The sequence below is a fragment of the Onychomys torridus genome, chromosome 16 (assembly GCF_903995425.1).
Source record: "Onychomys torridus chromosome 16, mOncTor1.1, whole genome shotgun sequence".
In the NCBI taxonomy this organism is placed as follows: Eukaryota; Metazoa; Chordata; class Mammalia; order Rodentia; family Cricetidae; genus Onychomys; species Onychomys torridus.
This window is the reverse complement of record NC_050458.1, coordinates 1,096,731-1,110,568: the sequence shown is the minus strand read 5'-3', so window position 1 is coordinate 1,110,568 and position 13,838 is coordinate 1,096,731. Positions and strand designations below refer to the sequence as shown.

At 40.2% G+C, this 13,838-nt stretch overlaps 1 protein-coding gene across 2 annotated transcripts in view; it reads right to left on the bottom strand.

Moving 5' to 3' along the window:
- Positions 1 to 4,358: 4,358 nt before the first annotated feature.
- Positions 4,359 to 13,838, bottom strand: part of Cpq (carboxypeptidase Q) — a 472,588-nt gene continuing 463,108 nt past the window's right edge. For both annotated transcript variants that reach the window (XM_036209105.1, XM_036209106.1), the window contains exon 8: positions 4,359 to 4,939. In XM_036209105.1, coding sequence (XP_036064998.1) covers positions 4,776 to 4,939 — 164 coding nt within the window. In that variant the 3' untranslated portion in view covers positions 4,359 to 4,775. The remainder of the gene's footprint in view (positions 4,940 to 13,838) is intronic.

Here is a 13,838-nt window from a genome sequence, read left to right as displayed (position 1 = left end):
AACAAAACAGCCAGAAAAAAAAAAAAAACACAAAAGCCAACAAACCTCTGACATTGTATGTTGGTTAAAGCGGCAGCGCTCATGGTTAGCCGCCGCATGCAGCAGCCATGCCAATGGAAGAGAGTGCTGAAGGAGAGTCAGGAGTCATGGCTACCTTTCTGGAGCTTTATTGAGAGAGAGAGGGAGAGAGGGAGAGAGGGAGAAAGGAAGAAAGGAAGAGAGAGAGAGAGAGAGAGAGAGAGAGAGAGAGAGAGAGAGAGAGACCATGTGGAGGGAAGAGAGCAGAAAGAGAAAAGGGACTCACAGAGGGCCCGCCCACTTTTTAGGCTGGGACACCATCACAGACTGATGACGTAATCAAGGACATATTCCTTACATCCCAGACTTTCACTTATTATAAAAAAAAGCAGGTAGATGGGAATAGGGGTGTCATGCCTCTCAAAAATTGCTTCCAGCTGACTTTTGGACATTGGTTGGCTCTTGGGGGAATGGAGAAGGGGAGTCTTCCAAGGTAGACAGGCATTGTGGGATGCTGTCTGTCATCCATTTGCTCTGGAGACATGTAGCTGGGAACCTTCTGTCTAACAAGGTGGTCAATCTTCTGTCTAATGCTGGTCAATCATTATTATTTTTTGTTGGTAGATCCGGCCTGTCCAGATGAATTTTGAAACATGTTAAGCTTTATCAGAGACAGATTATTTTAAAGCATCTCATAGTAATAGATGTTTACATTAAAGTCTTTTTTGCAGTGCCCAGACACTTTTGGGTCTGGGGGTGTAAATACCTTTTAGCGGTTACAGTTTCTTACTTGATGGTCTTTGGACTCCGACTCTGTGGTGGTCCTGTACCATTAGCTGAACAGTGAGTTAGAACAGGGACCTGGGAAGTGGAAAGGTTATGGTACATGAGAGTTTATTTTTTTGGAACTAGGGACAAAGCAAAGATCAGGGTCCTGTCTGCATGCACATGAGAAACACAGGCGGTAACTTTGAAGTGAGACAATGAGATCTTAGTTGGAAATCTTTCTTCATTAAGTAACTCTGAAAGTTCAATTAAATCTGGTGAGGTAAATAAGGCTGTCCTTTGTACCCGACAATAAAAAGGAGAAGTGATATCCCAAAACTCCCAGGACTGAGTCAGTGGCTCTGGTGTCCAGAAGGAAAGAAATGAATTGCTTCCCTGCTGCGTTCTGGGTTCGCTGCCATGTCTGTAGCCAAACCTAGGTCTGTTGGAGGTCTTAGCTTGGTGTACCCATGTGTCTTGGTGCCTGGGGGCAGTCAGCTGACTGGTTGTCTTTCTAGGCGGCACTTTTAACAAGGCTGTTGATGGCCTGGCAGGGCATTCGTTAGCCCTTAAAACAGGGACCCAACAGCTTTTGGGAGTCAGTGAGTGCCAGCACTTGGCAATTTTGTTTTCGGGCTTTTATCTCTTCCCTGGCACACCTTAAACACCACAGATGACTTTTTTTGCCCATGGGGTGAGGAGCCTTGCTCTCCAGATGCTTAAGTTTTAGTTGGGGAGGTATGGGGAACAAGAGATGGATTTTACTCCATGTCTTAGATTTTTTTCCCCTGATGATTGGTGGCTTAAGGACAGCTTTTGGAAGATCTTCCAGGAGACAGACTATAAACTGATCCTTTTGGAAGACTTGTCTGCGGCTATAAGCTGAATTTTTGGCTTAGGAGCCATCCTAACTATTGTAAATTTATTTGTGTGGATCTCAGCTGCTTTCAGACTCATCTGTGCTTCTCAAGGCAGTTTGAGAATGAGTGGGTGGAGTTAAGGTGACTTAAGGCGAGTCCTAGAAGCCACCCAAGCCTGCCCATTTGAGCCCACCCACTGCCGGAGGAAGTCAGACAGAAAAGGTTGCACGTGGCAGACACAGAAGTGGGGAGGGAGAAGGGTTTAGAGCTTTAGCAGAAAGCTTGGGGATAAAGTAACTCTTATTTGCCTGTTCACTGGCAGAAGTTCCCACGACACTGTTATGTGTCTAGGTTTACTGGTGCCTGCCCCATCCGCCAATGTAGGTGGTAAATGTATCTGCCCCCTTGTCCCATGGCTGTAGCTGAGAGAAAAAATAAAAAATTAAAATAACAAACCAGGATCAGACTCCAATCTTGGGCATCCCCAAAGAGTGGAGAAAGAACTAAGAATCAACTTAAGTTCACCATCCTCTTTGTCAAGGGATGGGAAGGGCTGTGGATGCACTGCAGTTGGTCCACCCTTGCATCCTAGACAGCATTGACTCCCTCATCAGGAGCGAAAATGTGCCTGCTGTTGCCAGCACAGCCCAAGGACAACCCCCGAGGTGTCCATTGCAAAGAATATAGCTCAGACTACAGCCACAAGAACGGCAGACTCACTGTGGTGAAGAATCATGACAGTAGCAGGGTAGCTGTATAGTGGTCCAGTAGAGGCAGCAAGGGACATGCGCACACAGTCTTGCAGTCTTGCTGGATGGGGGAGGAGGTGGCAAGTGGCAGCAGTCAGCAGATCCTCAGTGGTTTATCCGAGTCTGAATGGCATCAAATGTTGGCTAAGGTGGTGGTCCTTGTGGCTGGCCACCACCTGCCACCCACAGAGGCCATGCCAATAGAGGAGAGTGCTGGAGGAAAGTCACGAGCCATGGTTACCTTTCTAGAGCTTTATTGAGAGAGAGGGAGAGAGAGAGAGCAGAAAGAGAAAAGGGGCACACACAGGACCTGCCCGCCTTTTAGGGACACCCTCACAGGCTGATGATGAAATTAAGGACAGAATCCTTACATTGTACTTTTTTATTTTTGATATTTCCATTTCGATTCCATCCTTGTGGTATGATTCACTTCTGTTCTCTGTGTTCTACATTTGTATTAAATTCTCAACATAACAGATGTATGATAACCTCTCGCTTATTAATTGATAGTAAATTACTTTTTGTGTTTGATGAGTTTTTGTTTTTTGTTGTTGTTTGTTTTAAATTTTTTTTTTTTTTTGCTGAGACACACATTTTGATGAAGCCCAGGCTGGTCTTGAACTCTTTATATATGGATTACCCAGGGTCCTGGTCAGATACTACATTTGGTGTGAGATATTTGATGGAAAATAATCTATGTACATTATGCTCTTATGTCTGTTAACTTTATTCTGCCAAGACAAAATTCTATCTACATAGCTACAGCTCCATCAGCCATTCAGGGCAGGAATAAATCTAGATACACCAAGGTCTTTGTCTGTCTACTTTGTTTCTCTAGGATGAAATCCCGTCTACATAGTTTCAGTTCCATCCTGACACTCAGTTCCTCTTTGTCCCCTTATTTATTACCTTAGTCATGCTAACAACTAAGGTCTTATGTATCCAGCCTCATCTTCATTCTCTGTTTCTTTGCCCTCCATCTCTACTTGTTCTTTTTTTCTGGCTTTGATGAACTCTACAAGAGTTCTGCCTTACCTTCTACAGAACTTCTGTGTTCTTTCCTTCTCTCTGATCATGTCATTCTGTCTCTCTACAGAAAATGCCTGTTCCTTCTTCCCCTGGCCCATGATTCTCTGCCTCCTCAGGAATATTGCTCCACCCTACCTTCCACCTTGAAATGTAAAAACCTCTTTTGTTCTCAGTCAACTGCTCTGGAGAACCACTAGGCCTCAAGGAAAGGGGATGGTCTATGCTTCAATAGCACAAGAAAATGCATATGCCACTAGCTTGTCTGTAGTGGATAGCCATCCCAGCCTTCTGCTCTGAACCATGCCCTGAAGTTCAGTCACTGTGAGGCTTTTCTGGAACGCCCATAACTAACTATCACAACACATTTGACATACAGAACATCCCACAGCACTTGTCTTTGCCTATGTGACCTTATCCAAGTACTGGCTAGAACAGGGATGTTCACACACACATTCTATGGTGTCTGTGAGCACAAGAAATTCATAACAAAGCACAGTTGAATATTATGCTGTGTAATACCAAATAGTTCATACTAGGTGGCTTGCTACCATCATACTCTGCTGTGTTTTGTAATTCTTTAGTGAATACTTGAATACTAGACATTGTATAATGAAAACAGTAGATTGTCTACAGAATGGTTGAGACTCAGTTTTTCCTCTGGGAAATTTTGTGAATATTATTTGGTCTATCTAGATTTCAGCCTCATTAAAGTAACTGTGAAACACATTTTCTGAGAAACTAGAGTATGCAAAACATACACATTAAATGGCAATATCATTTATTTAGTGACAGCTTCCTGTGACCATCTTTAGAAGTCCTAGAGTATGCAGAATTGATTGTTTTCTAAATGCAGACATAGTTCTTTTTTTTTTTACCAATTTGAAATTTCAATATTTTATTGAAATATATAATATGAAATGTATAAACTAGACAGTCAAATCTCTTCATGTATCCAATTAAAATGTTAAGATTCTAAAATTCTTTTACTCTTTCCATAATATAAGCCACAAAATTGGTCTCAGTATATTTAATTTAATGTTTATAAATGAATATGCAAAATCAGAGGCTTTTCAAAGATCTGTTTATTTTTAAAGTGGGAAACAGTATGTTTTCAAAGTGGTATAAAGAAATGTCTTAATTGTGATTCCCTACAGTGTGCTGACTTTATGGAGTAGTGAGGATCATGTCTTATTCTAGAAACAGGTAAGAAAGTATAAAAAAAAGATGATTAACAGATGGTATGAAGAAAGCTCTGCCCTCTAGATTAAGTGCATAACACTGTTTTGTGAAGGTGGGTATCTTGAAGACACAAAGCCAGGATCCCCAGCTAAAGAGGACTTTCTTCTTGTTCTCCTCAGGACCTGGGCAGCATTTCTTCCAAGTCTGCGACAACATAAGCGACAACAGCCCAAACAGCAGCAGCAACATTCATCTGCTTTGGATCCATGGCAGTCATGGTGTCTCCATGGGAATGATGGAAAGAGAAATATTTGTATAAGTCATCACGCAGACTGGCTCCTGGAGAGAAGAGGGAGAATTCTGAGTGTGATATTTTGACAAACATCGCTGAATAGCTGTTCAGAAACCATTGCTACCCCCTCACATCCTTTTAGTCCACTCCCCCTGATAACTGAAGTGGCACAGTAATTGTTTCCCAAGGCTGTCTTGAAGGAAGATAGCTACATCACATTCCTCTGGCCACTAAGATTTATGTATCAGGCTGTGGGAGAGTTCTAGGAATGCCTTAGCTTTGCTGACAAAGACTTGAGAAAGGGTGGCTAACACTCCATTAAGGGTAGATGAGAAATTAGAGTTGCAAAGAACAAAAAGCCCTGGATTCAGCCTCAAATCAGAGCCTGGAGGAATGTCCTGCTCAATTCATTTTTGACCCCTACTTGGATGGTTTTGTGGAGGTCTAGGTACAGCTCTGAAGCATCTAGAAGTCATGCTGATTGTTTTATTGTGCAATGCATGACACACAGAGAAGACACAGAGAGCCTATGTATGCAGGACCTTAGGTGATCTTATGAAGAGGACGTGTCTGCCATTCCACCCAAGAAAGCAGTTTCTGGTGCTTGAGGAGACAACGTTCTCATACTTCTTCTCAGTGTAGTTCTCTGCTCTATCCCCTGAGGAGTCATAGTCCTGTTTTGCTCATGTACTAATCAGTTCTTGTTTTTTTCCGTGGTTTTATCACAGACACATATGTACACACACACACACACACACACACACACACACACACACACACACACACACTGGCCAAAACTCTATGTTCTAAATATATTATGCATATTGTCTTTTCACTCAAAGCATGTAAGGTTTAACTCTTACCATGCATTACTGTAATATATGTCTTTGTAATTTGTTGTATTCTATCTCATTGTATTACTTTATTCATTTTCCTTCCCAGGTTTCTGTAAGCACATGCCACTGTCAACATTCTAAAGGGTAGAAAAGTTGGGGTGGAATGGCTGTGCTACAGAGCATGTTGGTTCATTTTATTATTCAATTCCAAAATGTTTTCCTTTTAATTTACATGGCCATGGTGAGTAAATGAACTGTCCTTTTGATTCATTTGGTTTTGCCAAAAGCATTTTTGCTTTTCTGGTGAGTGTCAAACATCACTTCCTTTTTAATTCTTCAAGTTGCTAGTGAGATTGAATATATGTTCCTGTATGAATTTTTGGTCATTTTTGTTTCTTGTTGAGGTGTCAGATGGAATGTTTTTTATACTAATCTTCTCTTGGTATTGTTCTCATATATAATTTTCTAGTTTATGGCCCAGCTTTCTTTCTGAATACATGTTCTTACTATTGATGTAGCTGAATTTGTGAAACTTCTCACTTATGATTGGTGCTATGCATGTTTCATTCAAGAGATGCTTAAAATAAAACTAAAATATCTTCCTGTGTTCTATTCTGAAAATTTAAAGCTTTTATTTTCATTGTTAATGTTTTCACAATCTAGAATTAGAATTGATTTTTCTGTAGTATGTGAAGTAGGTTTCTGTTTTTATTTTTTAGTTGTCGAGAAAATTGATTAATGTGTGTTCTTCCCCATTAATCTGCAGTGTCAATGTCCTCAAATATCCACTTTTCTTGTATGTAAAGACTTGCTTCGGAATAGCAAGTCTGTCTCTTTGGTCTCTTCATTGGCCTCCATGTTAACACCCCCTGTTTCAATTGCTTTCTAACCCCTGACATTGGGGAATACGGCTTTCTTCTCCATCTCCTTCTCCCCCTTCCTCCTTCCCCCTTCTTTCCCCTTCCTTCTCTTCCAAGAAGTGTTTTAATTATTCTTAACTATGTTGCCTTCCAGATAATCTTCAGAATTATATTAATATTACAGAAAATTATTTTTGGATTTTTTCCAGAATTATATTAACCTGCATATTAATTTGAGGAAGATATGCAAAAAAAGATTTACATCTTTCTGTCAGGATATTGTGTTTTTTGAATATGTTATTTTTTTGAAAATGTTATGATAATTTTTTTCTATTTGAGTCTTCTGTAATATCTTTACATTTTATAGTACAGGAGCTGGAGTGATTGCTCAGAGGTTAATCACACTGGCTCTTTCAGAGGACCTAAGTTTGATTCCCAGCACATGGTGGCTCACAACTGTCTGTGACTCTAGCTCCAGGGTCTCCAATGTCCAATTCTGGTCTCTGCAGGCACAAGGAATTTGTATGGTGTATGGGGATAGAGATATGCATACAGGCAAAATACCCATACACATAAAATAAAAATAAAAATAATCTCAAAATATAGTCTTCCTCATGTTTTGGTAGTTTTCTTTCCTTAATGGGCTCTATTGCAGTAAAAGTTGCTTTTTTTTTTTTTTTTTTTTTTTTGGCTATCCAGCTTAAGTAGAAAACTGTGTGTAAGTCATCAGATAGAGTGTCTTTTTTGTCTATATTCTGGAATATCTTGCATAGTAGCTATGAATTCTTTCCTGGTTATTTTATAGGACTTTTTATAAAGCCACCAAAGTCTGATACTTTCTTTATGACAAAAATGTTACCTAATGATTTAATTTCCTTCATGGTTACTTGCTGTGGATATTGCTCTGTATAAATAAAATGCTGATTGGCCAGTAGCCAGGCAGGAAGTATAGGCGGGACAAGCAGAGAAGAGAATGCTGGGATGTGGAAGGCTGAGGCAGAGAGAAGCTGCCAGCTGCCACCATGAAAAGTGAGATGTAAGGTACTGGTAAGTCACAAGCCATGTGGCAACTTACAGATTAATAAAAATGGGTTAATTTAAGATATAAGAACAGCTAACTAGAAGCCTGCCACAGCCATACAGTTTATAAGTAATATAAGTCTCTGTGTGTTTACTTGGTTGGGTCCGAGTGGCTGTGGGACTGGCGGGTGAGAGAGATTTGTCCTGATTGTGGGCCAGGCAGGACCAGAAAAACTCTAGCTGCAGTTACTGAGCTATTTAAGTTTTGTGTTTCTTTCTGATTATCTTTGGAAATTCATATTCTAGTAATATGTGGGCTTTGACTAATCTTCAAAGTAATCACTGAGAAGTTGTCAATAATACCCTCTTTTTTACTTTTGATAACATCATCCATTCTACAGTGATATCTCTTTCTTTGTATCCGATGTAGATTTTCAGTGTCTCCTCTCTTGCCAGAAACTTGTCATTTTTGTTGCCATTCAGAGAAAAAGAAAGACAAATTGGAGCTTTGGGGATACTTTCTATTATCTAGTAGCTTTTCTTCCACTGGATTTTGCTCTTAGATTTATCTTGCCCTTTCTTTCTTTTTTTGTTTTTTTTCGAGACAGTGGTTCTCTGTGTAGTTTTAGTGCCTGTCCTAGATTTCACTCTGTAGACCAGGCTGGCCTTGAACTCACAGAGATCCACATGTCTCTGCCTCCTGAGTGTGGGGATTAAAGGCATGTACCACCACTGTCTGGCTTCCCTTCTTTCTTTGGTTTGTTTTCTTACTTGAGTTAAATGCTTGGTTTATTACTTTGCAAATTTCCTTTGTCTCTGGCATACTCATCAGAACTATAATCTTAGCCTCCCAACCAATTCTGATTATAGTGTTCATGACAGATCAGTTTTAAATGCTTATTAATTTCTAGGTTGACCTTGTCATCAACTTATGTTTTATAGTGAACATTCTTAATATTCAAAAATGAGGTTTCCTTGTTTAATTTTTGCTGTTAATTTCTGATATAGCTATCATATAATGTGGGCTATATGGTACAAATTCTTTGAGTGTTGTTGTGATTTGCTCCATAGCCTAGTATTACATCTACTTTCATAAATGTTCCACATGCACTGCTTATAAAGGATGTTTCCAGATCTGGAGTATTAATTGTGTTCTTCAAACTTTTAATTCCTTGTTGACTTGTTATGCATCTGATCTGTAATTTGGAGAGGTATAGAAAAAAATGTCCATTCATTATTTTAATGTCTTTTCTATTTTGTAGTTATTCTGTAACTCCAGAAATGTCTTTCAATATATTTCAAAGTTATGCTCCAAGGAATACATGAATTCAGAATTCTGTCTTACTGGTAGATTGATTTTATTGATTTGTGGTTGTCCTCTTATGTGTAGTAATATACATGTCTTGATGTTTTCTTCATAATAGAAATGCTAAGTAATAATTCAATGTCTTTCATGATTACTGAGTGAGGATTTGTATTTCTCCCATATTTAATCCAGCTTCTCCTATGTTTAAGATGGCCCAGTTGCTTCTTTATGCAGAACACAACACTGCCTGCCTTGCCCTGTAATTTTATGTCCCGTCCTTACATTCTTAGTGTTTTTTCTAATGAAAGTTTTCAAAATCTAGCCTGGGAATATTTGAGTTTTAGCAGGAGATTACAATTCATTTATGCAGATAGTGGTTATTTTTCAATTTGATTTGCTTATACCACCTGGATTTTCGCTACTTATTCCTTGTGTTTTCTAGGTTTTTCCCTCCCACTTCTCTCTTGTCCTTTATAGGGTTAATTTTTGTCCCTCTTCTCATTCCTTCCTCTACTGCCCACTCCCTAGTCTGAAAGCTATCTGCTTCATTTCTGTTCAGTCACAAATTATAACGTTAGTACCTTACATTACACAAGCACCCAGAGGCTGAATGTCCTGAGAGCCCATGCCCTGTGGGATGGTGGGTAAAGGCTGGGTTCCATCATCCCACTGCTGATTCCCACTTTGTATTTCTTACTGCTGTGAATCTGCTTACACTACCTCCAGATAATGATTGTTTAATTATGCAGAGGAGAGGAATGATTATGAACTTAGGATAACCACATTGACAACACCCTCCTGCCCATAAGTTGGGTGTTATAATTGTCCCTGAGACCTCATTGCCTAGGACTGATTTTCTCCATGATGGTCTAAGTTTTAAAAACTTAAGTTAAAGATATATTCTATCTATTTTCCTAACCGCCTTGTTCTGAAGTGAAGTTGAGGTTTCCAATGCCAAATTTAGCCAAGGTTCTACTAAATGTAATACATGGTAGGAAAGAGAAATATAGAAAAAAAACCTCGTCCACACCCCGACAATGACTCATTCCTATGCTTACTGGCAAGTATCAAATAACATCTGTTAAACAACAGTAGCTATCTGAACTCTTTACCCATGTTTAAGTGATTTTTTTTTTTCTGTGCAGTGACTTTCTCTCCAAACCAGTATGTTATCTGCTCACCCAAGACTCAGAAAGGGTGATCCTCCAGCCTGATAACATAAAATTGATAGTGGGTAGGAGCTGAGGTCCATCAGTGTTCTGAAGATTCAGTCCAAATGAACTGGGGAAACATTTGTTGAATCCCCATAACATTCTAGGTAGTAGGCTAAGATTAAAGGTCAACATTAAGGTGAAAGGAACTTAATTACTAACATCTGAAACAGTATTCTGCAGCAGGGGAGGATGTACTCATGAGTTATAGCAGCAGCTAGGATGTCACTGGATGACAGGGCTATGCTGTGTATTCTCCTCACTGTCCTTATCATTTCCCCATCCTTTGTTATAACTGTATTTGCACCTTTTCCATGACCTATTGTAATCTCCCCAGAGTCAGACCCTTCATTTGATACCCACTGTCACCAGTGCCTACTACCTAGCACCAAACACAAGATGGAAGTATATTTATTTACTGAATGAGTGGGAGCTAATTTTATGAGCAAATTCAGCCTAGAGGGTGATGTGTCACCTTGTAGGAAAATATGGGACTTAGAACAAGGCAACTTGGGGAATCCACAGAAGATATTACTTACAAAGAGTTAGGGTTAAATAAATAACAGATAAAACAAGTCAGGACTAGCCACAGTGGAGAGCCATTGCCAACCTGAGTCTAAAGGGGAGGCAGGGCAGGATAGGATAGGAAGGAACTAAGAGTGAGTGCCAGGGAAAAGAGAGGTTCTGTGGTTGTTTAGAAGTCTGGGTCTCAGTCTCTAGCTCATGCCTCCCAATAGTCTGGGTTCCTCTGGGCCAAACACAACAATACATCATCAGGCAAAGGGATTTATTAGCAGAGCCCATAACAGTTCACCCAGTACTCACTGCAGGTTAGAGAAAGATAAGGAGGGATGTGGAGGGATGCAATGATGCACAAGTCCTTATGATGCCAATACAGAGCAGTGGAAACAGGGATTCCAAGTGCATAGAATATGTAAGCATTTTTGGTTTGCGTGATGTGAGATAAATTTGGAGACTCCAAAGATTACAAAGTTGAGGAGAATGCTGGAGTGCATTTGGGGGAGAGGCCATGACCCGGCTTCTGAAATTCTCAAGGAGGCACGAGAATGAAATAACCACTCTTCCCAGTGGAAAGGCCAGAATCCATTCAAACCAAGTCCTTCCTTACACAACAAGCTCATGGCTCCCAGGAAAGTCAAATCTGCATGTTTTCTCTGGCAGTAGCTGTAAGTATCTTTATAGAACTGTGACATTTTAGAATTTATTTGGAGTTGGTGGCGAGCACGCACTTCCTAGATTCCAGAGAGCAGCAAATGAATGTCAAAATCACACACACACACACACACACACACACACACACACACACCCCACAGAGTTAAGAAGTTCATAAAATGGAAGTTACTGAGAGTGGATAGAGGATGAACTGGGAAAGAGTGAGGGACATTTAATCCCAGCAAAGCATGAGCATTTGGGGCCGGGTTGATTCCATACAGGGCTTCTTAAGAACACTGCAAGTTGGCTGATAAAAATGGGATTCAAATGTCATGTTGGAAAAATAAAGGCAAGACATATTGTGATGTCCTTTTTGGGCTTCCAAAAGTCCCTTTGTGTCTCTGACTGAAGGAATCTGACTGCCAGATGGGTGACATTTGGATGCCTCTCTTTAGAGCCTGTGACATAAGGAAGGCATTTCCTCCTACATCATCTAAGTTCCCATGGACATTATGCAACCCCCCCAAAAGAAACCAAACCAACCAAACAAACAACAACAACAACAACAACAAAAACCAACCCAGAAGCTTACCCGTCACCACCAGGCATGCTGATATCCATGGGAGCTGTGAGAAGCCCAGTGGCAGCCCTGGAGCTTTGTCTCTATAATCCCAAGGAGACACTTTATCAGTGCCAGCCACTGATCTAACAGAGCAGCACTGAGGGAGCGCCTGCATTTCAATCTGAGAGAAAGGTGGGCAAGTGCTAGCTGTCCCTAGGGGTAATTGCATGGCATCTTTTGACAGGTGTATGGGCTCTGAACAGGGAATCATCAAATGCTCTTTAGACATGGAAAGCTGCTAGAAGGAGTTTGCTCTAAGGAGCAATATTCTCCCCTGGAAACAAGTTACAGCAGAGGCCCTTCACTGTTGGAAAGTATTTTTAAGGGGCATTTGGGAGGTAAGGATGTCATTCAAAGAGAAGGGAGATATAGCTGAGAGGACTAAGGAATATAGGCCTGGGTTCAAATTCAGACTTTCCTGCTCAATAATTGGGTGACTTTGAAAGTCTCCTGCAAGGCCATTCCACTTTAATGTCTTCAACCATAAAATCGGGATAAAGATAGCTAACCTTCCAGACGCTGCTGAGGATTAGTAGGCACTCAATTAAGCCCTTATTATGGCTGTCATATACCCACAGAAGCTCCAACATACCCATAGCATCAGGATCAATTAAATGCCACTTGGAAGATTTAAAATCCTAATTTAATCAATCAAAGTTCTGATGATTATTCACAGTGAGGGCATAGTTAGACCATAAAATGTGTTCTATGCGACATTGCCTTGACCCTGATTTGAGCGATTTTTTCCTCTCCCTTCTTTTACATCCCTCTGAATCTTTTTTGTAAATACTCATATCACAAAAAGCATCTTCCAGCTGTGAGCTTAGGTGATGACTAGTCTATGACTATCATTAGAGATACCCACTCTGTGCCATACTGTTCACAGTGTATTGCATTCCCCCAAAGGCACAGAGTAGTAATGACCATGCTGTGTGCAGGCTGTCAGAGCAAGAATGAACTCTTGCTAATTCCTAAAGGTGTGGATGGGCAATACACAGAGATTCACATACACCTGGTTGTGGTGTGGCATCCCTCATACATATGTAATCGGAGGGTTTTCATGAAAAAACATTAAGCAATTTATGTTATGTGAACTTTTGCAAAGATATTCATGCTCTAAACTTCAAATTCAAGTGTGTGATTTTGTTGAATACATGAAGGCTGCACACACAGGCAAGCAGCTGTGGGGAGTCTCTTTCTCCTTTGTAAACAAATCTCAGTCTGGGGAACACTATTTAATTGCAATGGAATGCATTACAGGCTTTCCTCTGATCATAATAATTATGGAGTTAGAGAAGAATGTTGTGTTCTTAATATATTCCCTACAAGAAAACAGTCTCTTTGGATCCATAAAGTGCTAAAAATACATTTAAAATTTAATTAAAATTATTATTTTTTTCAGCTACATTGTCATGTGAAAAAACATTATTGCCAAAACAATTAGAAAGTCAATTCATAGAATTTGCAAGCATTTAATCTCTCTTTTCAAGGAGGCAGTTTTATCCCTATTAAATCTTTTTGAAAATTAGAATCAGGAGTAGTTAATTAATAGCTTCCTCACCCATAGCTTCTCAGAAGAGAAAACAGCTTATAGGGAAGAAAAAAAAGAAAAAGAAAACAAAAGACAGGCTAGAGTAGAAAAGAAAAGACCCCCAATCCAAACTCCTTAAAAGCATTCCAATTTGAGATTAAACTTTCCACCTAACCAAGAACCTTCAAGCTTTTGCTAAACGTTTCCAGGCACCACTGTGTCTTTGAAACGTCCAGGCATTGGAAAATGTGGGACAACGCCGAGCACATGGCCAGCACTGATTCTCCTGGTGACCTCCCGGTCACAGGGTGGCTGAACTGCGTGGACTGAGCCTTCTCCCACAAAGCTGAAGAACTGGATGCCAGCAGCAGTACTAGAAGAGTACTA